The sequence below is a fragment of the Apteryx mantelli genome, chromosome 4, assembly GCF_036417845.1.
Source record: "Apteryx mantelli isolate bAptMan1 chromosome 4, bAptMan1.hap1, whole genome shotgun sequence".
NCBI classification, from domain to species: domain Eukaryota; kingdom Metazoa; phylum Chordata; class Aves; order Apterygiformes; family Apterygidae; genus Apteryx; species Apteryx mantelli.
In genome coordinates, this window is record NC_089981.1 from 64060160 (window position 1) to 64087034 (window position 26875).

A 26875-nucleotide genomic window follows, 5' to 3' on the forward strand; every position below is an offset into this window, starting at 1 on the left:
GCTGCTGCCCGCTCTCTGTGGAGATCACTGAACCCGCCTGGGACTCTGCTCCTGCCTCCACACCCAAGCACATGCAACGCTTGCAGATGCTCTAAAATCCTCCACAGGTTACTATGTCATCTGCAGGATTTCTCAAATTTGGGTTTCTTAATGGTAGGCCACCACAGACCAGATTTCTATCACTTCTTCTAGGTGATGTATTGAATGAATGGCTAGCAGTGAAGTAAAATACATCTGGTTTTATGGCAAGCAAGGTCAAAATACTTTGAATGCTGCAAGAAGGGGTCTTGATACTATATAGTTCTCATGTAGGTAACATAAAGCTTGACCAAAATTGGGTGTCACAAATCCTGCGTTCTTGGTTATCCTTAATGATATTTTCTGACATACTGGAGAATCTTGAGCTGCTTCTCATTCATGCTTTTGAAAATAGTGTGTAAATTACCAATATTATAACTGTTCTTATTGTAACTAATTTAGAAACTTTTTTCAATTCTGAATTCCATAACCAAAGATAACATCAATCACAGATGTTACTCATGTATTTATCGGTATTACCTCTTTATCACTTTATTAATTTATTTTGAGTTTCATTAGTATTCTTGTTTTATCATAATCATTATTCACCATAAATTCACTTTAATTAATAAAGCTTTCATTCTTTAAATACTGGCTTTACAACCCTATTTACTTTCTCCTATAGTACATAATTAGCTGTGTTTTAAATAACTTTTTCATCTACCTACATCTAAAAGGGCCTGCTTGTTCCAGACAGTTCCCTGCTAACCTATTTAACACAACAGGAATGCAATTGGGTTACCATACCTCTTTTACATCTATGTTTCCCCATCTCATTTCATTAATGAATGCAGATTCTTTTTTTATTTGCATGTTGCAAAGGAATGCTGTTGCCCCTCTAACCCTGGGTTCTTGGTTGGCCATTTTACTAACTCTTGCTGCCTCATTTGGTTTTACAAACTTAATTCAAATACATGGAACAGGAAACATCATTGGCACAAATGCATTAAGCCCCAGCAAAATGACAGTGTAGTCAAGAGCCCGGGTGGTGGTTAGCCAGTACTATTCACATGGAAAATACTGCTCTTCAGCATAACCTAGAAGCGCATGTTTTGGCCTCTTTTTCTGGCTTTTTCTTGGAAAGCCACATCTGCAGGGCCCTCTAGATCACTGCAACTGTTAGCAAAGGAGGTTTGCTGAATCAGGAATGATCAACCAATTGTGGCTCAGGCCAATTTATTTACTGCATCTGTGGAATGGTCAGTCCAGGTCCAAATAGCATCCGTTTTGGAGAGGTGATAGGAGGCCTGCAAAGAAAGAAAAGCTAGAATGAAATCCTAATGATACCCTGTCAGACCTAAGAAAGACTAATCTGTTACTAAGCGGTAGACATCTGCATCTTTGCCCTTCCATTGTTAACTTGTGGGCTTGTCCCCTTTCAACAGGAAATGTTTCTAAAAAGGCAGTTTCACTTTGACAGGAGCTGGCTCCATGTTGTGCCATTGCAGCTGTGCCAGCTGGGGACAGCTATTGTGTTCAGTCTCCGCCGAGAAAGTCCATACTTGCCATGGGACTATTTTGACAGGCCTCAGCCTTCCCCAGGGAGACAGACCTGACTAGAGCAACCAGATGGCACCTGAGCTCGGAGAAGAGTGAGGGGTCCAGAGCTGGGCCAGGATGCCCAAAGGGAGCATCCCTTTGGCACTGTCCTGCTACTTCATACCCTGCCAACGTTGATGGCAGGGGATTTCCCCTGGCTCAGCTTACCTCTGTCAGAGTTGGCCGATCTGTTAACAACAAAATGGAAAAAGTAACAGCCATGTGTACTGCTCAGCTCAGTGTTCAACAACCAGACAAACACTCTCATTCTTACTAAAGCCATTTCCTTGGGAGTGGAAAAGCCTAACATTGCTAAGGGGACAGTTCTGGTAAGATTTAATTGGGTCTATTTTGTAAGACAACCCACTGACCAAATATGATACATTTTCTTTGTTCTTTTTTTTCCTCTCATGACACTTATAGGCTCTGGTCCAACTTTCTTCATGTGCTTCACCACAAGACAAAACAACCCAAGATACCTATTCTTAGAAATTTCAGCATGTTTATCTGATTAGTGTTGCTCAATGGCAGAGACACGGCAGACATTTCTGCCATTTATTCAACCAATATTAACCTAACAGAGACTTGTTCTTCTGCCCAGCTCATTTATACTTCACAATGTTTAGGGTCTTTCTACTCCTACCAAAGCCCAGGGTCTCCTCCTTCAAGAAAGAAATCTGAAGAGGCAGGAATTGAGCTAGGGCCCTGGATAAAAGTAGAGACTCTGCTAACACAACTCACCTTCTTGACTTCAGCTGATTGATACAGGCCTGGAAGGAATAGGAGCACAGTTAAAATGCGAAGTCCTGCATAAGGGATCTGTAAAGTTTGGATAGTAGGGGTAATAGTGCTAGAGGAAGTGAAGAGAAATCTGCAGACCCTACAGGGAGGGGAACAAAACTTAAGTGACTTCATTGTCAAACACATCCTTTATGTATTTAAAGAGTTTTATTGCTTCTGTTAAAGCAATGTGTCCTGGGGAAGTGAAGGGAGATGTCGAAAACCAGTGATTTGACAGGTCAGTGCGTCCACCAAGGCAGACACAGCCAAAGGAAGTGGCTGTTCATTTTGGGAGCCCACAATGACCTCCTACAGCTCACTGGGGAGTGGAGCTTTGCAGAGATGAGTGGGGCTGAATTTGGGAAATGCTGGGTTCACTTAGTCCTCAGCAGTCACAGCTCCTGGCCAACAGGGGACCATGAGTGCCAGGACTGCTGCTGACAGGTACCCACAGGGGGCCACAGGGAGGAGAATGGGGTGAGAGAGAGGGGAGGAAGGCAGCTCGGTGGCTGCAGGCACAGGGCAGCCTCAAGGCCTGTGAAGTGAGGGGCACAGCAAAGCACAGTGCATCCCTACCTGCATTCACACTGCTTGTGCGCCAAGAAGTCCCTTTTGACCATGGTGCTCTCTTTGATACTCGGAGAAATCTTCACGAGCTGGAAGGGTAGCAGCAGTCACTCGCTGCCAGTGCAGGGCCAGCCCCGTGACCACTGCCTTTTTGCTAGGATTGCGTGGCTGATTTTGAACAGGTCTGTGGGAGGGCAGCTCCCCAGGCCTGGGGAAAAGAAAGCTGAACGGTGGCTTGTACGGGATACTTCAGAGCCCCCTTCTCTGCGTCCCTGACACACAGCTCCTCCATTGTCCTGCCTCAGCACTGACCCGGCCCCTCCACACTCCAAGGAGTGGTGAACCCACATGTTCCTCCTGTCACCAGTGGTAGGGCCACTGGGGGTACAATCTGGCCCCACACAGACCCCCTGGTGTACCCAGGATGGAGACCCAGCAACACCTCTCCTCACTGCTTTAGGAGGGTTTTTCCTTTGTGCCACAGCAGTCCTGCACACCACGGTGACACCCCCCCCCTTGCCGACATCCACGTCAGCACTCCGTGTTTGAACTAGCAAGGTCCAGAAGCGTGGCAGTAGTCAGCAAGATGGATGGGATAAGGAGGGGGAAGCACAGAAGAGAGTGAGCCAAAGGCATCCCCCTTTAGTACCCCCAAAGGACTAGCCTGTGAGGAAGAGCCTCACAAGGCGAGAAGATAAATATCAGACATGACCCCTGAGGCACAGTGGCCCTTAATCTCTGGGCTTCAAGTTTCCCATGGCTGTTCTGTCTGGAGGATGTTAAATTCTAGGGATTATTATTAGACCAACCTGCTGAAGAACCCATGGCCCTTGTGGTGGGGTGGGAACTTCCAAAGCAAGAACAACACATATGAATAATGGGGAGGGGAGTGAAAGCTGCCATTTTTCTCACAATCAGTCTAAAATATCCACGTGAGGGCTGGCAGGAGCTCAAAACTCACTGGAAACCACAGATGTTGCTCACTGAAACAAGCAGAAAGGCTGTGCACAACTTTATAGGGATGAAAAATATTGTTAATCAATCACAACCAGGAGTTTAGGAACTCAATGCCTCTTTCTCTGCACTGAGCTACACAGGAAACCTGGACCAGTATGTCTGGAAGAAGCAGGAGGAGGGGAGGCAGTGCTCAGTCAGCATCCCAGGGTTGGGGAAGTCAGAAGCTACCAGCAAAGCTGTAACATCAGCTCTCTGGGCTGATCTCCCCATCGCCATTTCTGGGATACCCCCTAAAATTACAAGAAGATTTTGTTCCTAATGCAGCCTGGAGTCCAGTTTATGTTTCATCTTCCCTATATCCCTCTTTCCAAACCTTCTTGCTGTAGCTCTGGCTCTTTAAGCTTTATTAAACAAACCTTTGCTCTGTAGTGCAAGGAGACACAGAGAGCCAGAGCACACTGATAACCCAGTGGCGCATTGCTCTCATGAGGCAGCTGCTTGTGCTCAAGGGGTGTGCAGCCAGGAGAAGGACATGTGATTTGGTAGCTCTGGGGCTGGGGCGTTTGCTGTCTGCCTTCAGAGGATCAGTGAGGGGTTGTTCCGCTCACTGCCGGCTTTGGGGATGGAGTCTCTCCCGTTCCCTTTACAAGGCCACCAGCATGCCTCTGGCAGTGAGCAGGTTCCCACTGAGGGTCAAAACACAACCATCTAGCTCTTAGGAGCCTGGCTTTTACCTCTATGGTGACCATCTCCATCTCCACAGGTGCACAGAATTGCCCCTTATCTCCACAGCAGCCTCCACAGCGTTGCACAGCGACACAGGCGGGTTTGTAGATGTAGCTGACCTCATCGGGGTACTCAGAGTAAACATCCACAGTCATCAGGAAGGGCTGACAGAAGCTACTTCTGTAAACCTCCAAAAAAGGCACATCTGGAAGAAATGCAGAGGGGGGACAAGCTGACACTGGCCAGCCCTGCTCTGCCCCTCATGGACATCAGGCCCAGACCAGAAGGCTTCCAGCCACCTCCCCAGCTGGCACACTGGTGTCCAGCTGCTCCACCAACTCCTTCCTGTCCCATCTCAACAGTCATGTCCCAGTTAAGACAGTGAGTGAGTAGCTGGGCTATTTTTCATCCACAGGTATGGATAAACCTGGCCCTGGGGAGGAGGTTCCTTCTTCCACCAAGTAGTTCAAAGCTTGTGTGGGTTCTGGAGCCCCCAGAGATGGAGAAGCTACTTCCAGGTGCAACCCCATATCCCACCTGTGCTGGCAGACAAGACTGTGGGGTATCTTCATCCTGGGCTCCCACAGTACCAGGACCTAGGTCACCAGCACAGGCAGATAAAGCAGCTACAGACTCACCTTGCTCTCTTGAGCCAGCATCGTCACAAGGCTCATCCTCCTGCTGGGAATGGAAATGCAGAGCAGTGAGTGCCCAGGCTGGCAGTGGGGGTGGAGGGCAGGGTTGCTGCAGGGAGATCCCTGGGATGGAGCTCATCTCCCCACCCCATCCTGACCCCCCACATCACTGTTCGTGACTACTAGGAGAGCACAATGTCCTGTTGGACATCCCTGTCACCCTGGAATGAGGAGGGCTCCCGGGTCATGGCTCTCTGAATTGCTCTGCCCCTACTCTCCAGGCATGCTCTAGGGTGTCCCTTTGCTGACAGAGGGCATTCCTCTTCAGCCTGTCCCTGACAGCACTCTTCCCAGCCGCCCTGATTTGGCACCAGACTATCCAGGCCCCTTTCCATTCAGGCTGAATCCCTCCGCAGAGCTGGAAGATGCCACATTTCACGTTTCCGTTTGCCTCCAACACAGGATAAAACTAGCTGGTGTTTATTCTAGCCTGACATCAGTCTCTACTCTTGAACACAAGGCTGGGAAAAAGGTTACAGGGAGAAAATCAGGTATTAGACCCAGTTCTCAAAGAATTTTGCCTAGGCACCTTTACAGCCCCTCTCTACAACTCTTCCAGCATGTTCCTTTTCCTTCTCAGCTCTGAAGGAGAAAGTCTCCCAGCCCCAAGTCCCAGCCAGATCTCCCCGCAGGCAGGACATAGGTGTTTGAAATCCTTGCCTGGCTGTGCAGTGTTTCATAGCTCAGCTGGATTTGCTGTACACACTGCTCACAGCTCGGAGCCTTTTTACTCACTAAGGGCTTTGGGCAGGGCCTCCCTGATGGCCCTGAGCATACCCTCGCTGGAGGCGATAGGCTGTAACCCCACTGTGCTCTCCTGGCATCTCCCTCCTGCCGGCCAAGAACCCTGGGGTCCTGCTGTGCCTGCGGGGCTCCGCTTGGGGGATGCCCTGGCCGGAGGAGCAGCTGCAGGCAGCACGGGGCCCCACATCCCCAGAGCCAACAGCTCAACTCCTCTTGGTGGAAGTTACTTGTGTGTCCAGAAATGGGCTGGCTCTGCTGTGGGGCTGGGAGAGGTCCCAATAACCCAAGTGCCCAAGCGATGGGCTGTGTTTCAAGCCCAGCCACAGAGTTTCCTCAGTGATGCCCTCCCTGGAGCTGCCCCAGCTGGACACACTACAGACTGGGGGGCAGGTCTCAGGGATCCCCCCCAGGACTCTCCCCTCCATGCAGGGACACGGGGTGAGGCAGGGAAAGGAGTTGCTCCTTACCTGGCTGCATGATGCCTGCACGAGCACCAGGGCCACAAGGAGCATCAGGAAGGTGCTAAGGCTCATTGGGTTCCCCTTGCTGTTGAGGCCTCAGTAAAAGTCTCCTGAGCATGGTCCCAGAGCCAGAGGGAGCTGTGTCACCTGGAGATGCAAACCCCAAACCTCCTGGTGCTGGTGGTGCCTCCGCTGCTCTTGCGCTGCCCCATCTGCTCCTCTTATTGGCTGCAGCGGGAGAGCTGCACGCACTGGCCCAGTCCCTCCCAGACAGCCAGGTCCCTGACACCTGCCCAGACACCCACATCCCTACTGCCTGCGCACCATCCCCAGCACATTCTGCACCCTACCCTGCATGGCAGGGCCTGCCGTGGCCACCTGGCTGGGGCAGCCTCAGGCTCTGTGTTCCCCTTGCTGCGGGGTCCGTGCCGGCTTGCAGCACCGCCACCTCCTTTGCTGAGGGCATTTCCAGGGGGGTTGAGTGGGGTGACCCCGCAGGAGCCTGCGTGCCCATATCCACTGGAGCACCTGGGTGCATGGCCTGTGCCCACATGCACCTGGGCACTGCAAGACCCCACTGAGGAGCAGACAGTCTTTGCTGGACGCGCTGTTCCCCAGTGAAAGCAGTCATGTGTCCCCAGTGGTCCCCTGCGGCCCAGATGCGTGGGTGATTTGGCAGCAGCGACACAGCTCGTTGTCTTCAACCTGGCTCAGGTGGGGGGACAGACAGACAAGGAACGCTCTGTCCCCTACCACCCGGCGCAGAGGAGGGATGGAGGGACACAGAGCAGTGCTCGGAGGCAGCAGACAGGGATCTGGCCATGTGCAGCCTCACAGGCACTGGGGCACAGGCTGGGGGGTGCACAGCCCTGGGGCATCACCAGAGGAAGCCCTGGGCATAGATGGGGCTTCATGAGGGAACAGGCGCAGCAGCTCACAGCACTGAAAAAGGGGATTTCAGACACTGACAGAGCAGGATTTGTCTAAATCAGCGCAAAGCGAAGCCCTGAAAAGAGCAGCCTGCCCAAAGAGTGCAAAGGAACAGTCCCTCAGGCTGTTGGGTACTGCTCACGTACCTAAGCCAGGAGACCTCAGCCCACCAACTCGCCCTGCAGAGAGGCGCAGGCAGATCACAAGGGACATGGGGTAGGGTGTGACCATCCTCCAAGTCCCATGCCTGCTCCATGCCGTTCCTGCGTGGGGGCTAGCACAGCACCAGGGCCACCCCCAGGGTTGCAGGGGCAGCACGGTGAGCCCCACGTGTGACAACTGCTGCAAGAGCAGCTCCGAGGGAGCTGGCGGTGGCCCCGAGCTGCATCAGGCACCCAGAGACAGGACCCATCCCTCTGGCACTGGCTTTTCCTCCACATCTCTCTCCTCTCTTCCTCTTCATCACAGGCCCACGATCCCACCGCCCATGGCCTGCTCCACAGCCCCTGTGCTGCCCTGCAGCTCCAGACACTGTGGAACAAGCAGAGAACAAGGCCACGCACTCAGCACTAAGGCAGTTCAGGCAATGTGTGAGGGAGGGGGACAACACTAGATGCCTGTATGAGGCAGGGGCTCAGCTCTGCTGGCACTGTGCGGTTGTCCAAAAACTCTCAGTGATGAGCAATAGCCAAAAAGGCTACACTGAGCACCGAATAATATCAGGAAATGCCACTGGGCTTTTTCTTTTTAAACATGCTAATAACCACTCTTGGCAATGTTTTTTTTTTTAATTAATTAACATCCTTGTTTTTAAGTAGTTTCCATTTTAAAAGTTTAACACTGCCATGGTAAAACTTTCAGTTTTAAAACCAAGACAGAAACCACCACCATGGCGCTGTACAAACCCTTGTGCCCCTCGAGCACTGTGCACAGCGCTCATTACCCTCAAAGCGCACCCAGCCAGGCTGAAACGGCACACAGGGAGGTGGTGAGCCTGCACGGAGCAGGGAGCTTGGGAAAGGCCCCCGGAGGTGCAGACCCGAACGGCGTGGGAAGGGGAGCAGGCAGTCCCTGTTACCCACCCCTCAAGCCATGAGGTGCTCCGTGACCCAACCAGGTAGGAGTTTAATGCAAAGTTTTTAAGGCAGAGCACACTTAACACTGCGAAACTCTGCCCCAGGACATTGTGGAAGCCAGAAGTGTAAATGGGCTCAGAGGGCTCAAACAGGCTCAGGGAGGGTATGCCCCGCTCCACCAGTGCGGCTCGTACAGGTCATGCCGTGCTGTGTGGTGGCAGCACAGAGGCTCGCATGCCTCAAACACCCACCACCAGCTTTCTCAGACAAGGAACTGCTGCTACAGGACCTGCTGCATCCCCACATCCTTGCACTGCATGAGCAGCGACCCTAGGGCCAGGCTGATGGCGTTGCAGCTGGGCAAGAACTTGGGGGCATTGCTGGAGGAAGGCAGAAACGAGGACTTGGGCAGAGCTGGGGCTGCCCCCCAACCTGGGGGAGCTATGGGGGTTATCACAGCCCCAGGGAGGTGCCTCACTCCTAGAGCAACCCACAGGAAGGCAGGAAATAGCAGCCTCTGCAGCCAGCCCAGTGGAGGGACACCAGCCTTCCCCTGCATCCCAGGAGGCTCCCAGTGACAGATGGGGTCCCTGGCAGGCCAGTCATCTGCCTGACCCTGCATGCAGGAGGAATGACAGGGCATGGATGACCCCTTGTGAGGTATTTCTTCAGTGGAGAGGCCCACAGGCACCTTGGCTACTGCTGCCCCAACCTTGCAGCAGCCCAGCCAGGGAGAGGGACTGGAGAGCATCACGGTGGGAGTTCAGGACTAGCATGGAGGAGTCAAGAGATGAAAGGGAGAGTGGGGGGAAACTGTGGTGCCTGCAAGGAGGAAGATGGGGAAGATGAGAACAGAAAGACATGGGAAAGCAAGCTGGTATCAGTCCTCAGCTAGTTATTTAGGCTGGGATCAGAGCAGGAAGGGGTTGGTGAACAGGAAGAGGCAACCAGGCCCCACATTATGGCATGGAAGAGATGGGCCAATTCCCCAAGGCACTCCCAGTTCCCCCCCCCCCCCAAAGCTCCAGCACAGGGGCTAGCCCCCAGTCTGGGCAGAGGTTCAGTCCTGGCCCACTGTTTGCCCCATCTCCAGCATCACACCAAGGGCAGCTCCTCAGGTGCTGCAGGACTCTGCTTTGGGGCATGGTGGGGTGCCAGCACCACAGGACTGACGGGGATCTGGCAGAAAAGAGCTTCGTAGCTGCCAGAAAGGAGACAGGACTGCTCATGCTGCCAGCTCCTGGCTCTGACAACCAGATTTTATTGTGAACAGTGAGGCTGGGATGTGGCTGTGAGCACGAGGGGCCCCTGGCACCCTCGATTTCCTCCCTTTCCCACCCAGAGGGCTTCCCAGGCCAGGTCCCCTCCCAGGCTTGCCCCATGCCAAGGCTCAGGCAGATGCAGCCCTGCAGCCTTGCCTGTCCCAGGTTTCCTTCCTCCCCAGCTGTGCAGCAACTCTGCTGCTGCTACCCTGGGTCAAATCATGCTCTACCCAGCCCGCTCCAGCAGCACATCTACCAGCTCCCTGCCCCCCAGGATCCCCTTGAGCACAGATGTGCACCTCTAGCTCCTCATCCTCGGCCCCAGGCCTGGTTAGGCGTCCTTCTGTCTCTGCTGCAAACAGCACAGATGAGGGCAAGGGAGAGTCCTTGGCTCCAGGGCCGTGCTCCTGCCAGAAGCAAGCAAGAGTCCTGTCAGCCCTTTCCTGCCGACTGCTCCCTTTGGCAGTCGTCGCTCCCCAGCCTCCAGGCTGTGCGGAGGGGCACAGCTCCGTTGGTCCAACGTGCGGGGCAGAAATGCAACTGGCTCAAACCCCGACGGCAGCAGCGGGGCCACGGGCACAGCGGAGGCTACCTGCGTGGTGTGCCGCATCTGCAAAGAGAGCGCAGCACAGGGTGAGCACTGTGGGGCCGGGGGTCTGCCCACAACACAGATGGGTCCATGCTCACCCCAGCTGCAAGCACACAGGCTTGGCCCCCCTGTGCCCTGCCTCTGTCACTGAGCCGCAGGTAGGGTCCACAAGCGGCCCCCCTTGGGGCTGGGGCTGGGGCTCGGGCTCACAGAGGAAGGAGAAGGCAATAGGGCTGTGTTGGGCCCAGCATGCTGGGATGTAGGTGCTGGCTGAGCCCTGAGCAGCAAGTGTCACACAGCAGGGGAAAAAACACAACAGGAAAGCGCTGACTGCAGGCTCTATACCCCAGAAGTGTCCACAGCGACAGGAGTCCAGTATAGACTGCTGCATCAAGTGGTTCACAAGGGTCAGCTAGATACATGGCCGGAAAGGACAGAGTAACCCAAACAAGGGCTAGCCAAGGACTGCAGTAAAGACATGGCTGGCAGCAAGATGAGGCTGAAACTGGAAGTTAATGGATTAAAAAGTGGTCTGTGATGGCAATTTATCTACACACCATCAAATTATCCAGTCCACCCATCCCCAAAGATGGGCAGCTTTGAGCATCTGTTGAGCCTTCAGTAAAAAGGTCTATTCCCCAGCCCCCTGTTTTGCACCATTATTCACAGCATCAGTTAAAGACCTAAAAACTTAACCATTTATTCTGAACAAATTAACCCAAAAGACACTGCCCATATCTGCCCCTGCTAACTTACAGTTCACAGTCTTTACGTCTCTTCTTGTTTTGTCTTCTCTTACCTCGGCCCTTCGATCTCCTCCTGCAAAAGAAAAGGAGCACAAGAGACTGACGTGTGGGAAGCAAGCAGCAGCACCCCCACCTGTAGCATTGCCCCCAGTGCCACTTACCTCCCAGATTTCATCAGGTCCTGCCGTGGCCTGGGGAGGAAGGACAGAGTGAAAAGGTTATTCGGGCAGTGCTGTATATTGTGCTTCTGGGGGTGGTTTATTGAAACGCCTCGATGTGTAGCACAATCTAGATGGGTTACGACTCAAGCTTAAAATAGACCCAATATGACTTCTCCCCACATTATCAACTCCTCGCCCAGGAGCAAACTGCAATATGCAGAAAGAAAACAGACAGCAAAGGGGCAGGGGATGACCAACTTTGGCAACTCCCCTGTGGACCATGACATTTCACCCATCAGGACATGAAGCATAGATTGTTTTTAATTGCTCTCAGTGACTGTTTTCATAGAGCAGCTGGTATATGGAAATGCAGGGTCCCAAGTAACACAGAATCGCTGAGGTTGGAAGGGACCTCTGGAGATCATCTAGTCCAACCCCCCTGCTCAAGCAGGGTCACCTAGAGCACATTGCACAGGATTGCGTCCAGGCGTGTTTTGAATACCTCCAGAGAAGGAGACTCCACAACCTCTCGGGGCAACCTGTTCCAGTGCTCTGTCACCCTCACAGTGAAAAAGTTTTTCCTCATGTTCAGATGGAAGTGTCTGTGTTTCAGTTTGTGCCTGTTGCCTCGCGTCCTGTCACTGGGCACCACTGAAAAGAGTCTGGTCCCATCCTCTCGACACCCTCCCTTCAGATACTTGTACACATTGATAAGATCTCCTCTCAGCCTTCTACACACAGGATTTGCTTCAAAAATCTCAGTGGCAGTTCAGCAGTCATGACATACTTGGACTCACTATTCCCAATAGGAGCCAATGCCAAAGTTTCCACCATGCTTCTGCTAAAATTCAAAGGGGAACAACATAAGGATGAGGAAAGCTGCTTAGAGAGAAGCCAAAAGGGTGCTGCAGATACAAAAAATTTACACGGGTTCAAAGACTGACTGCACAAGTACTTGCAAGAGATCCCCTGGGAGTTACCCTAAGTAGGAAAACCAAAACAGGCTCAGGAAATCCCCTGCAGGGAAAACAGCTAGAGGCAGGGGGAAGCACTGGTTCCCACTCCTCCCTACACATCCACTGATGGATGGCTCTAGAGACAGCACTGAGCTACATGGGCCATGGGTCCACTCCAGCACAGTCATGCTTACAACTGCAGGGGGAATACCAGCACAGGGATCCTCAGGCTCTTCTGGGCAAGGATCACATCCAGCAGCTGCCTGATAGGACACTCACTCCCCAGTTTTTGCAATAATGAATTGTCTTCAGACTGTGATGGAGAGCAGATGGCAGGGACCCGCTGCATGGGAGAGTGGCCCACGAGGTGGTGCTGGAGAGGCTCTGCACCAAGGATCAGCACTGCTCCAGCTGTGGGCAGCCCTCCCACGCTGGGCTGCACACGCAGAGCCCAGCCTGTCCAAGCTCACACTGCTTGCGCAGCAGTGTCAGCACCACAACAGGTTAGCTTCATGCCAGGTCAGTGCCATGCATCCACGCCTGGTCAGGTCAGTGCTGCGTGTCTGCACAAGGCCAGGCTGGGGATTAAGCTTTTGTCAGTCCAGATCCCTCCCTGTGGGTCAGCCCTAAGGCCCTGTCCCCAGATGGGGCAGCCTCCTCAAAATGGAGATTCAAGGCCCAGCACTTCAGCTTTCTCCCTGAGCCACTGCCATGCTCAGGTGCGCTGGGCCAGAGCTCTCCACTGAGCCAGTGCCTGGGACCAGCTGCCCCAAATGGGCCCTTGCATTCAGAGCCGCCAGCCTTGCCTGGCTCTCCCCAGGCAGCTCACGAAGGCTGCCTGCAGCAGGCCATTTGCCTGGGACACGCACGCACAGCAGCGACACAAGCTGCCGAGGCTGCTCTGGCTGCAGGGGCACAGCGGTGCCAAACGAGCCCAAGGGTCCCTACCTGCACTCGCAGCGCTTGTGCTCAGTGAAGGCCATCTCCACATAGGGCGCCTCTCCGCTTGGCTTTATCTTCAGGAGCTGAAAGAGGAACAAAGGTTGTTTCCCGGCATGTGGGAGCAGACGTGGCTGGAAGGACTTGCAAAGCACTGTCTCGCCTCCTCCACCTCAGGGCAATCTCGCTTTGCCCCCAGCCTCTCAGGCAGATGCGTGTCTAACCTGCTCCTCGGGACTGCCAGCAGTCGAGCCTCCACCTCCGCGCGCGGTGCAGCGCAGCCAGGCCAGGTGGCCCGGGCAGCTCAGGAGGCTCTCCTGGTGCCTCGCCCCGTCTTCAGGGCTGAAATTTAAGTCCCCTCTTCTTGGGACTTCCCAACCTTAGAGCAGACTTCCTGCTTCTGCCTTTGTGGAGACCTTTCACATATTTGACCACTTGGCACATTTTCCTTCTCTGAACTAAATATCCCCTCTAGGTCATGTTTTCTAGACTGTTCCCACTGCTGCTGCCTCCTCCTGACCCCTTTTCCACAGCCTCCTAAGGGCTCCCCAGCCTAGGGAAACAGGATTTGCCCTGCCATATGTCAGTCCACACCAGCCAGCCTGGAGTTCAGATTGGACACCTGGGAACGTTCCTCTGTGGCGCAATCCCCACTAATACCCCACAGGAGCGCTCCCTAGCCTGGCACTGCCACCCCACACACGTCTGCTGGATCCTTACCGCAGGAGGGAGCCCAGCCCTGGAGCCTGGGGAATTGCCTCACCTGCCCTCATGGACAAGCCCCAAAAGCTGGCAGAGGGACCCTTCTGGTTTGGCATGAGTTTCAGTAGATCTGAGTAAGCCAGACTCCCCCATCCCCTGTTATCCATGCTGCTACGACGTCCTCAGGAGGCAAAGCTGCAAGGTTTAACCTCCCAGCACTTGGCAGGGAGCCACTTCCCCAGCTGCAGCCGCAGGCCCTTGCTGAGCCAACGCTCACCTGCATGGTGACTGTGCTTGTCTCCACAGGGACGCAGCGGAGCCCCTCGTCTCCGCAGCAGCCTCCGCAGCGCTGCAGGGAGACGCAGGAGGGTCTGAAGATGTACTCCACCTCGTTGGGGAACTCGGTAATGACGTCCACCAGCTGCTCCAGAGGCCGGCAGAAACTACGATTCCAGATCTCCCGAAAGGTCACTACTGGAAGAGACCCGCAGGGGCATAAGGAGACATCCAGAGAGCCCAACACCAGCCCAATCCTGACGTGCAGCAGCCGGTGCTGGAGCAGGACCTCACAGCAGGGGAAGCAGCCGCAGCAGGGTCAGATGCAGAGGACCCCCTTGCACCCTCAGTAAGCCCATCACTGCGCTGGCAGTTGCCACATCCGCCCAGAAGGGCTCTCTCCCTCTGCCTGCCAGCTCCCTCTCTCCTCAGTCTGTCCCAACCTCCTCCTCCCTCTCTGCAGCTGGGCTCCCCACTTCTGCCTGGTCTCCAGGCCTGGAAGGAGCAGCAATCCTGCCCCACAGCACATAAGGAAGCCACCCCCAAGGTCCTGGAGACCTGCTGCTGCCCCCTTCTCCCTTCTCCTCGCCTTCCCAGCAGGGAAGGGCAGAGCAGAGGCGAAGCCGAATGTTTCGGGCCAAGGGCAGGGCCCAATTCAGCAGCCCCCTGTCACCGCAGGCGCTGCAAGCGGGGCAGAGCCGAGCGCTGCCGAGGGGCGCCGGTGCTGCCCCCGGGGGCAGCTCCCCGCAGCCCTCAGCCGCTCGGGGCCGCCCCCGAGCCCGGCGGCAGCGCTGGGGGACGCCGGCGGGGCGCGGGCTGCCGACGGCGGGGCAGGCGGGCGCCCTCCGGCCCCCCCAGCGCGCAGGCGGGCGGCTCCGTCCCGCAGCCCGAGCCCGGGCAGAGGGTCCCGCCGCTGCCGCCCCGCTGCCAACTCACCGGGCGCCTCCGAGCCGGCGGCTCCCCGCGCCTCCGGGCCCTGCAGGGAGGGAAAGGCGGGCGCTGAGGCGGGCGGGACGGCGGCCCCCGCTCCGCGGCCCCGGGAAGGGCTTCGCCGGGGGCGCCGCTCCCCCGCCCCGCCGCCGCCGCCGCTCCCGGGCGCCCCCCCCCCCGCCGCCCTCCCTCGGCGCGGCGGCCCCGCTCCCGGCGCCGCGGGCTCTCACCGCGGCGGGCGGCGCCCCCAGCGCCCCGGCCACCAGCAGATGCAGGAAGGCGCCGAGCAGCCGCATCGCTGCCGCCGCCGCCGCGCCTCAGCGCCGCCGCCGCCGCCGGGCCCCCGCCGCCGCCGCCGCGCACGCCATGGCGCCCCGCCGCCGCCGCCGGGCAGCGGCCGGCCCCGCCGCGCCGCGCCCCCCCCCGGCCCCGGCCCCGCCGCGCCCCCCCCCGGCCCCGGCCCCGGCCCCGCCGCGCCGCCGCGCCCGCCGCCGCCGCCTCCGCCGGGCCATGGGAGCGCACCCGCTCCGCCGCCCTATTTCACCGCCGCCGGGCCCCGGCCCTCCCACCGCCCGCCCCGGCCCGCCCCGGCCTCCCCGGCCCGCCCGGCCGCGGGCGGGAGCAGGTGCCCCACCGGCACCGGCACCGGCGGCTCCCCTTCGGGCTGCGTCTCGGCCCTTCGCGGCTCCGGCCTAAGCCCGGTGCGTCCCCGGGGCCGGGAGCAGGAGCCGCTGTGGCGCTCCTCGCCTCGCCGGGCTCCCGGACACACGCCCCGCGCCCGCGCAGCCCCCCAGGGCCGCCGGAGCCCCGCAGGGCCCCAGGGACAGTGTCCTATGTCCCACCTGCCGCGAGGGTCCCAGGGGTGCGGGGGGAGGCACAGCCGAGCCAGGCCGCGGCTGGGAGCACCGGGGATCACCTGGCTACAGAGCAATTCCCCAGAGTGGGTCTGGGGTGGCCAGGCCAAACCCCACTGCTGAGGGTGAATCCAAAGGAGCTCTGTGACCTTTTCAGTTCTCTTTTTAAGTCCGGGTGGCCGGGAAAGCCATAGCTAACACAGGTGGGAAGGGAAGAGTTGCCAGCGGGCAACATGATCCACTTGGGAACGTGGATCCCAGGGTAATAACGGGCTCCGTGTCCCTGCTAGGATTCGCATTTCTGTCATCCTGGAAGAGCGGGGAGGCTGCTCCAGGGTTTCCCTGCCTGGCTCTGCCCCCGGGGTACGGGCACACGCTGACTGCTTGTCCCCAGCGCCGCAGGGCCATGCGGGTGGCAGTGGCTCAAGCATCAGCGAGTGTTTGGCCCCTGGGCACTGGTACCGCTGAGCTTGTGTCAGAGCTGCTGGTCCCTGGCCTGGCCCGTTAGCAGGGAGCTGCTGCTCGGCAAGCGTGCAAGGAGGGCCAGCACAGCCCGGCTCCATGGAGCTTGTCGCTTGGCTGCACGGCACTGTGGCTGCCTGAGGCTGCCGCTGTGGGGCTTGGTGCCTGCTGAAGCTGCTGCCCCAGGTGGGCAGCAAAGAGCAGGCAAAGCCCTCCCTGCAGTGCCTGGCGCTGCCCTGTCTGCCCGCACTCCCCCTTCGCTATCCCCCGGCCCCTGGGCCAGGGGAGTCCCCAGCCCCTGGGGACAGCTTTGGTGCTGGGGGAGTGGAGGGAGCATTTCCTTCCATCCAAGAGCCCCGTCACGGGGCTGCCCTGAGCAGTGAAGGCTGCCAACTTGCTCGAAAGACAGGATCCTGTTGTTGCAAAGACCATGACCACAGAGGGCCTCACACCTGTCCCTGCAGGAAGGTCCCCTGGGGCCACCTCTCAGACACGAGGCCAGCCTCTGGCATTGGAGCAAAGGGCTCCCCCCAGGAGCCATGTGGCCGGGGAGACCAGCCCTTAATTGTTGAGTGCAGTCCTGTTCCTGGGCTGCAGCTATTTCCTCAGAGGCCTTGGACAGAGTTTACATTCCTGGGATGAGCATCCCCTTTCTGGGTTGCGTGGAGCAGAGACATGAGCAGAGAAATAATATTTGGACACTGGTAACCTGTGACCAGCAACATCCTCCTGCTAACGGGAGAAACATCCAGCTGGCTGGGGCCATGGCCGCTCGCTTTCAATCTGTCATGCTCCTTCCCTGGGGGCCAGGCCTATCCTTCCCCAGCTGCAGGACAAGGCTGGATGTCCAATGTGATGCTATAAATGCACTAGTGTGTCTCTCAGACTGCCTCCCACAAGGCTCCGGGGAGCAGAGCTGTGCATTTTGAGAACAGGAGACGGACAAGGCTCACGGGAACAGTCAGGGGCATAAAGCAAATAGCGACATTTCCTTAAAGGGCAGGATGCCTCCCCCATGGCAACCCTGCTGCAGCAGCTGTGGGCTGAGAGCATCAGCTCGTATATGCCACCGCATGCCTGTCCCACCTCCCTGCTCTGCTTGCCGTGCCGGGGAGGGAGGCGAGCGGAAACAGTGCTGCTTCCTTTCTGCGGGTGATCCCCGTGCAGGTCCAGCCAGGGCAGCGGGCCCAGGGCCCGGCTGCAGCCGCACAGCTGCGCAGCCCTGCCGTCTTCTGGAGGGGACACGAAGGCAAAGCCCAGCCTGCCTGTGAGCCCTGACGGATCCCAGCACAGGCAGCCGCTCTCCCGCCCCCTGCTCCCCACAGGCTGCACGCTGCAGCTCTCGCCAAGCCCTCTTTTCTATCCTACCCATTTTAGGATCAAGATCCCCTCACAGGCATCTTCTGCCCTCCAAAATCCCACCTTCAGCATCTCCGATGAAAACATGTCAACAAAACCCTGCTTTCCTCTTAAGCTGATGGTATCCAGGACCTGCATCGCCGCTAACCCTTTGGAGAACAGCCCTCAAAACCTCAGGTCACTATTTTCGTGCTGCTGCTATTTACAACACCAGACGAAGTTTGATCAGGGTTGGAGGCTTCCTCCCAGGGGAAGTGACAAAACCCATGTGGTCTGGTGCCCGGAGAGGCCATCCCCAGGCTGCTGGGGCTCTGCCCCTCGCCCGGGGACGAGGCACCTCCGAGCTCCCACCCCCTCCTGGCAGCTTACCTCCACCCTGCGCTGTGGTGAGACTCTCCAAGGTCAAAGCAGCACAAAAATGTGACATGCTGGGCTCCTCAGGCTAATGCTTTATCCTAGAGCGCTGATGTCCTTCATTAGATTTGATTGCTTTCTCTGGCTCTGTGATATGGCTCTTATTCTCCTATGATCCCATATCATAGTGGGAGGACTCTAGTTCATATCTAGCCCTGAGATAAACCAGCTCAATTTTCTGCAGATCATGTCTCAGGAGCAGAGCAGGGCTTTGAGGCAGAAAGCAGAAGGCAGGGAGCTGGCAACTGCCAGGTTGCAGCCAGGTGTATCCATATGCAGGAGTGGGAAAGGACCAAAGAACAAGAGACATTGACAGACATGGCCTGGTGGGGGGCTCCTCCTGGGCACAAGCCTTTCTGGAGAGGCAGACCCAGATTTTTCTGCCAGGAGATCTCTGCTGTTTTCTTCAGGGGAACACAGAGTTGACTACCGCCCTTGTAAAGGAGCAGGACTGCATCCACGACCCCTGGGATCATTAGCATTTCTCCAAAAGGAAGCAGCCTACGGCAGCCCGGCCAGGTACCTGGGACCTGAAGGGCTCCTCAGAGCTCCCATGGTGCTGGGCACCGAGAGGGGCATGCGGCCAGGGCCGGACACAGGCTGCGCAGCGTGGCAGTGCCTTCGCCGGGGCCGGACACAGGCTGCGCAGCATGGCAGCGCCTTCGCCACCGGTCACCATCAGCAGCCACCCAACAGCACTGGGAAGTCTGCGGGGCCTCAGTGCTGTGTGGCTGCAGCGGAAAACCTGGGTTTAGACTTCAGAACAGCCCCGTGTCCTTCCCCAGCCCAACGTGCACCAGCAGAGCCGCGTGGGGCGGCTGGGGCGGGGGCGCAGCCAGTTTCCGCGGCTCTGGCTTGGCGTTGCAGGAGGCTCCGACGGTGCCGTGTGGCACAAAGGGCGAGGGAAGGGGGCTCAGTTCCAGCGCAGGGTGACGGCGACGGCACATCCCTTGCTCCTCGCTGCAAATTCTTGTGGTGTCAAAGCGGCCTGCCAGCCCAGGTGTGCAGGGGAGCTGTTTGCCGAGGAGGCGGCTGACAATAGGGGGAAATGGGCTGTGCTGCGCACCCCGAACATTGTGCCTCGCGGCGCCTGTTGTTGCTGTCTGAGGCAGCCGGAAGCGGCTGGCATTAGTCAGCCCCAGCTGCACGTGGCAGGAACTCTGCTGTTTATTTTTGTTCCTTGGGGTGGATTCAGCCTCTCCCAGGGACCCACGGCCTCTCTGTAGGGCTGGTCGAAACTGCCGACACCTGACGGCTGAGCCCTGTGCCTGGAGGAGAGCTGGGCTCCAGCCCCGCGCTCACCCCGCTCCTTCCCCACGCTGCGCTGCCTGCAGGTCGGAGGCAGGAGGGCCAGCCCCAGGCCGGCACAGTCCCAGAGAGGTGCGGGACATCTTCACGGGGGCACCGGGGCTGCCCGAGAGCGCTCAAGGCAGGAGTCCCTCACAAGGGGAGCACCTGACAAGCCTGGCGCTGCACCCGGCCGCTGCTCCTGCGCAGACATAACTCCCCACGAATACACGGGGGCCGGGGCGATGCCACCGAAGAGGAGCTCTCCGGCACGCCAAGGCCCCAGATCCTGAGGAAGCCATGGCCAGGGGCTGGATGGTGCTCCAGGAGCAGGTCCGGCAGCTGGCGTACCAGCTGCTGCTCAGCTGCATGCCTGCGCTTTCAGTGCACACATAGTTTAATGCCGAGGCTGGGCCTGGGGCGGGAGCCAGTCACGTTCCCACAAAGGCAAAGCTGCGGGCAGGCAGCAAAGTGATGCTGGTGACGGACAGGAGGGTTAGCGACCACCAACCATGTCCCAGCCCGGCCGCGACGCAGCAGCACCAGGGCAGCGCAAGGCAGTTGGCGTGCCTGGCGGGGGAGTCACGCAGAGCACACGCTGCTCAGCGCAGCGCTCCCGCGCCCGCCCAGCCAGGCAGCCCCGTGTGGCAGGGACTCGGCTGGGACGCGGCCATTTGCCTCAGAGCGCAGCCCTGCAGCAGGGTGAGGCACCCGGGGAGCTGAACCACAGCACCAAGCCTATGTGGGTGCCTACAGGTAAGCATTGCATCAGCAGCTTCCCAGCAGCGGGAGAAAGTCTCCATGGGACCTGCAGTCACCGTGCCGAAGGAACAGCCCCTCGTGCACAAAGTGCTGAGGGTCCAGAGGGGGAAGTGGGGGTGCAGCACCCACAGCACAGCTAACCCCACTCTGCCCTGCAGCTCCTGAAGCGCAGAGTGCCTCTGGGTGGGAGCAGAGCCCTGTAACCCCAGAAACACCCTGGACATTTCTCTCCAGCAGCTGTGGAATGGCAGCAGGCTCCAGGCACCATCTAGCTGAGGGGGCTGTAACCAGAGCAGGCACAGGATGAGGGCTCTGGCGCGGCACTGTGTGCATGGCCCTCCACCGCCAGCGGAGATGAAAAGCCCCAGGCCCAGGCAGGGTGGGAGGGATGGGACTCTCCCCGCAGGAGCTGAACAGCCCCTCTCTCCCTGAAAGCAGGGCTGGGTTGAGAGACAGGTTACTTTTCCATCAGAAAACAAAGCAGTCTGTGGCTATCTTCCCTCAGGACACATCTACCATGTGTATCATCTCCCCTGGGAAAGGGGCAGTGAGTGTTTACCCGAGAGGAGAGATGCATGGGTAAAAATCACTCATTACTCTGCCCCTGCCCATCGCCTCCCTCGGCTCCTGCTTCTCCTGATCCAAGGAGCCCATGGGCAGGGGCTGCCAGGCACTTTTCTCCCCTGCCAAAGTCTAACACAATCCACGCCCAGCCCAGAGCCTCTGCTTGCTTATCATGTGGATGCAGTTCTCCTGCTTTTAGCTGTCATAATATTGACACAAAGCAAAATAATAGGGACGGCAGGACTCTGCCTGGCTCTGGAAGGCAAACACGTGAGGAGAAGGGGAGCAGCAGCCTCCTCTATTGTGCAGGACAGGGCAGCAGCCTGGGCTGCTTCCCAGCTCTGCTCCCTGGCATTGCCGGCTGATAAGGGGGATGTGGGACAACATGCGTCTGGATTGTGCACGCAGGCTCTGCACCGGTTCACCCCGGCAGGAGCGAACGTGTGCTTCGGCAGGGCTTCATCCCGGAGCCTATCCCACAGCGGGGGTGGAGGGATGGCTCATCCCTGCCTTGCTCTGAGACCTGGCAGCTGCTGAATAGTTCGCATGAGCGCGGCAGCAGACAATGAGCGCCGGCGAGCCTGGCGCCCAGCTGCAGCCACGGGGAGCGCCTGAATGGAGGAACCGCGCGGAGCTGGCCGGTGACCAGGAAGCAGCCCAGACTGTTAGTGTCACGGACCCCTCGGTGACCACAAAGCGTCTGGGCCGCGCTTTGTTTCACCCCCAGGACCTGGCTTCCTGGAGCGACAGCAGCGATGCCAGGTTTTCTCAGAAGCTTCCCTGAACCCACTGCCCAGCTTGGAGGGACGCACGCCGATCAGCCCTGCAGCATCGCCTCCTCCGCAGCCAAGCTGGGCTGCCCAGCGCGCTCAGAGCAGGGACAGAGCCCCAGCACAGTGCCCGCCTGGTGCCAGCAGGCTCTTGATCTGCTTTTGCCTCTCATGGCCGCAGCACCAAGCAAAGCCAACACCTTTTCCGGGTGCAAAGGCCTGACGCACCATTCATGAAGCGCTGCCAGCTGTGGTGCATGGTGCCTGGCCAATATCCGACTGGCCCGGCACCATGCTCCCTTGTCCCTTACTCAGGCTTGTTTTCCTACATGATAGTCAGTTATTTCCCACGCTTCCCTCACCTCTTCCTGACCAGCCTCACCTTTGAACTTGCTGCCTCCAGCTGCTTACGTCCTAAGAGGAGATCTGGGGAACCGTGGCAGACTAACAAGCCGACAAGTGAGGTTTCATATCCAGCAGAGGCATTTTGATGCCAGCTTCCCATGCCTCCCCCTCCCTTCCCCGGAGGTCAGGAAGGGTGAGGGGCAGTCCAAGCTGCATGGCCCACTTGGCCCTTTAGCGTGGGTCACTTCCACAACAAGCCCTAGAAAAAACTGTCCTGCTTCCCAGCCTCGGTCTCTATTTTAAGGCTACAAAAAGGAGGGGGATGAACGGCAAAGTCGCTGGCAGAAGAGATGATCCCAGAGAGGGATTCAGAACCGCCTACTTGTTTCCTGTAGGGATCACGGACTGTATTGGTATCGCAGAGGTCTGGCTGTGGGTTTGATTTGCCTGTGGGCACTCGTGTTGATGTAAGGATGAGCCATCAGGTATTTTTCAGGCAGAGATAGGTGTACACGCATGCAAGCTGACAAGCTGTATCAAATGCTTTGCTAACTTGAGACACTGAACTGGTCCTGTTCCTCCCCTTGGGCACCTGCCGAAGAGCTGCGTTAGCCTGGCTAAGGCACCCTTAGCAAACCCAGCCTGTTTCCCCCAGTCCATCCAGACAGTTACAGAAGTTATGCTTTACTAAGAATGACCAGCTTAGGGGACAGTTGTTACCGGGAAAACGTATGAAGTCAAGGAAAACATTTGCTCTGGAACCTGCAGTGTCAGCCACGAATTTCAAGCACGCTAAAACTGCCGATGACTCAGGAAACGTTTGTGTGCTTATCCTGACCCACAGAGCTGAGTTTTCCAGCTTTTCACATACCTGTTTTTGATCATCAGCTCTTTGTTTGGGTTTTTGTCTTCTTTTCCTAGAAACTCACATTTTAAACATGCATTCAGCACTTGGTTCAGCCCATCATTTTCATTCCTTTAACTTACTAAGTGGCCTGTTTTCTTCCCTCTAGCATGCAGAAAACACTGGTTTGGACTCCCTTAGCCCTTCAGCATATTCACTCCTGCTTCTTTACAGCTTTGCCTCCCTGGCTGCACAGTCATATCTGTTACTGTGGCTGTAATAGCTTCTTACTTGAGTCCTCTCCCATGTTTTTAACTCTGGCTTTTGAACATGGACCTTCCAAGAAGCAGCCATATTAAACCAGAGATACCTATGGTGCATTCTTCCCCTTGGGCCGTGGTTTGTGTCCCCCCCACTGCCACACACTGTGCAGTTCTTAACTGCTCCTCAAAGTCACTTGTGTTCAGAAAGTGGCTTAGGCACCCAGTGACAAGACAACCCTACACTGCTTTTTCCCTTGTTGCCTATCCAGTCTTGACAGTAATTTCTGTATTGACAGCCTGCCTTGTTATTCTTACGAGGCTGTGTCTCTGCTGGCTTTTGCGTGCTGGCTCCTTCCCTTCATCTGCGCTGAGCGTGAACAGCTCACTTTTCTTATCCGGGTGTTACAGGCGAGTCCAATTACTAGAGTTCAGCAAACTCTCATTCCCCTCCCTGGCGTTTCATCCAGCCCACTTGATCCGCAGAGAGTTTCTAATCCAAACAGCCTCCCAGCACACAATGTTCCTGCACTCCTGGACTCTCACCCAGCCTCCATCCTGCCTCCGCCTCCCTTACACTAGCACTTGAAGGGATTGGGGGATTAAATTCAGCCCCCCAGGAGACAGCTATCTTAAATGCAAAATTAATTGGGTTGAGGGGGGAAGCAATTTGCACTTGGACAGGGAAAGGGGTGCCTCCAGCAGCCATCCCTGACAGCAGAGCAGCATGCTACCCTGGGCAGCTATCTGAGGAGGTGAGCCAAGTTTCAGCTCTTCTGCAGGCCCAGAAAATGTACGTGCTGCTCCCTTGCTCAGCTGGCCAGCTCATGCCCTGCTCTGCTCCCATTTGCCCACAGCACCATCCGCAGTCCTCTCAATTTCCTTGCACACCAGCTGGGAAGCCCCCACAGCCAAGTCTCTCCCAGGTGAGCTGGATGTACCTCACAAGGGAAGCAGGGTGCAGCATGCAGGAGGCAGCTCTCTCCATACAGAGCCATGATCTGTGGCCATGGCAGAAGAAGGGAAGGCGGAGGGTCTAGCTCCAGCCCCATAACACACAGTGGCTGTGGACAACCAGGGCAGTCTCCTTCCAGCTGCCCAGGGACGCACAGAGGGACCCCCCTCTCCACATTACCTGTGCTGCCACAGCCAGCTCAGGAGAAGTGAGATTTAGCTGAGTATACGGAGGACATCAAGACTTGCCTTTCCAACTGCCTTCCCCATATGCACCGCATCCCCTGCTGCTCCCCTCATCAGGACTGTGCCACTCACCCTCCTTTTCCCCACTCCCTCCTTTTCAGTCTTCCTGGGCAACTTCTCGCCTAACTCACTGGGTCCTGGCAGCAGCTGCTGACTAATGACAACCAGATGTCTCTTAATTGCAGTCCCTCCAAGCCACCAGAAACCAGTGTTTGCCTTTCAGCTCTGGAGAATCACTGGCTCAGCTCAGGTACGTGAGGCCACAGGTCTAACAGCTCCCAAAATCCCCATTCGGAGGCTCTCCATTCATGAAATACAAGGCAGCAGACTAAGCACAGGACTCTGCCCCTCAAGGGACACTGGGCTGTCAGCTGTCTCTAGCCAGCTGTGGAGGCAGCGCCCAGAGAGAAGTGCTGTGGGCAACAGGGCAGGAGTAACGCGAGCAGGGAGCCTGCAAACTCTGCAGCCCAGCAAGATGCTGAGAAGAAACTGTCCTGCAATAGCTCTGGGACTGGAGCAGGGGAATGTAAACAGCCCGAGCGTCCACAAGAAGGTCATAACCTCAGAGTCCGGTTTCCCTTCCTCTTGCTCCCTCCTGCCTAATCTCCAAGGGCTGCACTGTTTACTAGTGAGATAAGTAAACAAACAAAGGAAAGCTCCCGAAACGATGATTTTTTTTTTTGGCCAGTTCACTGCGTGCCCCGGTCCAGGGTGTGTGTGTGGGGGGGGGGGGGGTGTCCCTGCATGCCATGGCAGGCAGCACACAGTGAAACGCAGGCACAGCCAGCGGCAGAGGCAGGCGGCCGGCAGGCATGCAGGAAGCACATGCTTACACACGGGGGACAGGCACCCATCCCCTGCCTCACACCTCTTGTGGCTTGTTTGCAGCGTTACTGCATGGAGGGGCAAAATGGGGAACTGCGCTGCCTTGACAGGCCCTGCTCCAAGGAGCCCCCAATTTACATAAGATGAAAGAAAATGGATACCCTAAAGCTGGGGAAAAAGGGGTAAAAAAAAAGGCAGGAGAGGACGACAGGCCTGGCGAGCACAGCAGGGCCTGGCCTGAGCCCAGCACAGCCTAGCCCCCACCAGGGCAACATTGTTATTCTCCAGGGACTCTCCCCGGGGTAAAGGATGAGACAAGCTCAGATTGGAGGCAAAATCTGACTTTCAGCCAGGCCAGCGGCACCGCTGAAGCACATCCAGGCAAACCTAGACACACGGATCTTGCCAGGCAGTCAAGGGATTCAGCGAGCTTCCCCAGGCTGGCACAAACATTGGCTTCCAGGTACATGGGAGTGGTTGGGGAAGTGGCAGGAGGAGAAGGGCATGGAGGGACTCTGAGACTAGACTAGACCTTGGATGACAAGTCACCAGTACCATGTTCCCAAGACCCAACGCACAAACTGCTGGTACTGTGCCTAGGGCCCAGCAGTCCCTGGATGGCAGCTGGTTGTAGAGCAAGTCCTAAGAGGACCTGACAAGTGTAAAAAAGATATGATGTGCATCCAGGGCCCTACTGGTCCCTGGCAAGCGCCTGATGAAAGCTTTCAGAGTAAACCAGTCCGTTCTGGTTTTCCTAATCTAAAAGAACAGGACACAGAGCAGAGTGATGGGGGAAAGCAGAAGAGATGAGAATTATGTTGCTGCTCTTGCCTGCTCCCTGGACACAGAACTCCAGGAACTAGACACAAAGGAGCAACATTCCTGCCTTATCCAGGGTCGGGTTTGGCTTTGCCAGCAAGAACAATTGGACTGCCAGGAACTGCGCCTTTCCCACCCCATTTGCTTTGGCTCTACACATCTAGAACACTGTATTGTCCAAAGTAAATCGCCGCATACGGACTCTCCCTGCTGCTCGGCACAGACCCGATTCCCTCCCTGCTGCTCTGCAGCACAAACGCGACGTTCCTTCATGTGGACTCTCCCTGTGCCAGGCCCAGCGCATGCCCTCGCTGCAGAGGCATCCACTGTGGGACACGGCTAGACACTGCCCCACGCAGACACCTCTTCCTCTGCTGCTCCTCACACAGGAGCTTGGGCTCTTCCTCGGTTCCTTTGTCCACTTCAGGCAGAAGTAACTTTGCTGTTCAGTCAGTGCCCACCTGGAGGGCCCAGCTAGCATGTGCTACACAGGCCTTGGGCAGCATCCTGAGAGGAGCCCTGCTGGGAGATGTCACGCCAGATCCAGCGCACACCTAGGCAGTTCCCTCCCGCAGGACAGTCACGTCTGCAGCTTGCCCAGCTCCAACACCTCCTTGTTACGACACGATTTTGCGCCAGTGCGGCCTCCACCAGCCCGAGGCTGGGCCAGGCTGGTGCCGCAGCTCTCCCGCACTGAGGCCTCTGCCGAGCCCGCTCCCCTCTCGGGCCCAAGAGTACCCGGGTCCGGTCCGGGGTCCCGTCGCGGCCTGCCCGGGGCTGCCGCAGCCTCACCGCGCCAGGCTCCCTCGGTGGCGACGACCCGGGGAGGGCCCAGGCCGCGGGCCCCCGCCCTGGCACTGCGGGCGGCCCTGGGGGAGCCATTCCCGGCGGGGTGCCCACGCAGAGCCACGGGCCGGGCCGGGCCGGGCCGCCGCCGCCGCCGCCGCCGCCGCCCCCGGCCCGGCTCGGTCCGCCGCCTTCCCACAAGCCCCGGCG

The 26875-nt window shown here is 57.4% G+C and overlaps 2 protein-coding genes across 6 annotated transcripts; both read right to left on the reverse strand.

The window, feature by feature from the left end:
* Nucleotides 1-1794: 1794 nt before the first annotated feature.
* LOC106482869 (snake venom vascular endothelial growth factor toxin-like) lies at nt 1795-10183 on the reverse strand. Its single transcript, XM_013940545.2, has 7 exons — nt 10115-10183; nt 6554-6694; nt 5286-5328; nt 4656-4852; nt 2974-3053; nt 2359-2387; nt 1795-1805 (listed from the first exon to the last, which is right to left on the reverse strand). Exons 2-6 carry the CDS (start codon nt 6617-6619, stop codon nt 2369-2371), a joined length of 405 nt encoding a protein of 134 aa, XP_013795999.1. The 5' UTR covers nt 6620-6694; nt 10115-10183; the 3' UTR covers nt 1795-1805; nt 2359-2368.
* LOC106483053 (placenta growth factor-like) lies at nt 9785-26800 on the reverse strand. Of its 5 annotated transcripts, none has more exons than XM_067296816.1 (7): nt 26618-26800; nt 15121-15160; nt 14186-14379; nt 13216-13292; nt 11312-11341; nt 11161-11223; nt 9785-10425 (listed from the first exon to the last, which is right to left on the reverse strand). In XM_067296816.1, exons 1-7 carry the CDS (start codon nt 26759-26761, stop codon nt 10404-10406), a joined length of 570 nt encoding a protein of 189 aa, XP_067152917.1. In that variant the 5' UTR covers nt 26762-26800; the 3' UTR covers nt 9785-10403. The 5 variants fall into 5 exon arrangements, with proteins under 5 accessions (XP_067152917.1, XP_067152916.1, XP_067152915.1 ...); XM_067296815.1 differs by having other exon boundaries at nt 11204-11223; nt 14186-14382; XM_067296814.1 differs by having other exon boundaries at nt 14186-14382.
* Nucleotides 26801-26875: the final 75 nt, after the last annotated feature.

What these genes read in the sequence shown, in the direction of transcription:
- LOC106482869 (XM_013940545.2), bottom strand. Translation starts at nt 6,619, where the DNA reads ATGAGCCTTAGCACCTTCCTGATGCTCCTTGTGGCCCTGGTGCTCGTG. An exon ending in TGCAGGCATCATGCAGCCAG is followed by an intron (nt 5,329 to 6,553) that starts GTAAGGAGCAAC and finishes TTCCATTCCCAG; the next exon opens with CAGGAGGATGAGCCTTGTGA. An exon ending in TGGAGATGGTCACCATAGAG is followed by an intron (nt 3,054 to 4,655) that starts GTAAAAGCCAGG and finishes CTACCCTTCCAG; the next exon opens with CTCGTGAAGATTTCTCCGAG.
- LOC106483053 (XM_067296815.1), bottom strand. Translation starts at nt 26,761, where the DNA reads ATGGCTCCCCCAGGGCCGCCCGCAGTGCCAGGGCGGGGGCCCGCGGCC. An exon ending in CGCCGGCTCGGAGGCGCCCG is followed by an intron (nt 14,383 to 15,120) that starts GTGAGTTGGCAG and finishes GGTCTCTTCCAG; the next exon opens with TAGTGACCTTTCGGGAGATC. An exon ending in CACAAGCGCTGCGAGTGCAG is followed by an intron (nt 11,342 to 13,215) that starts GTAGGGACCCTT and finishes CTTCCTCCCCAG; the next exon opens with GCCACGGCAGGACCTGATGA.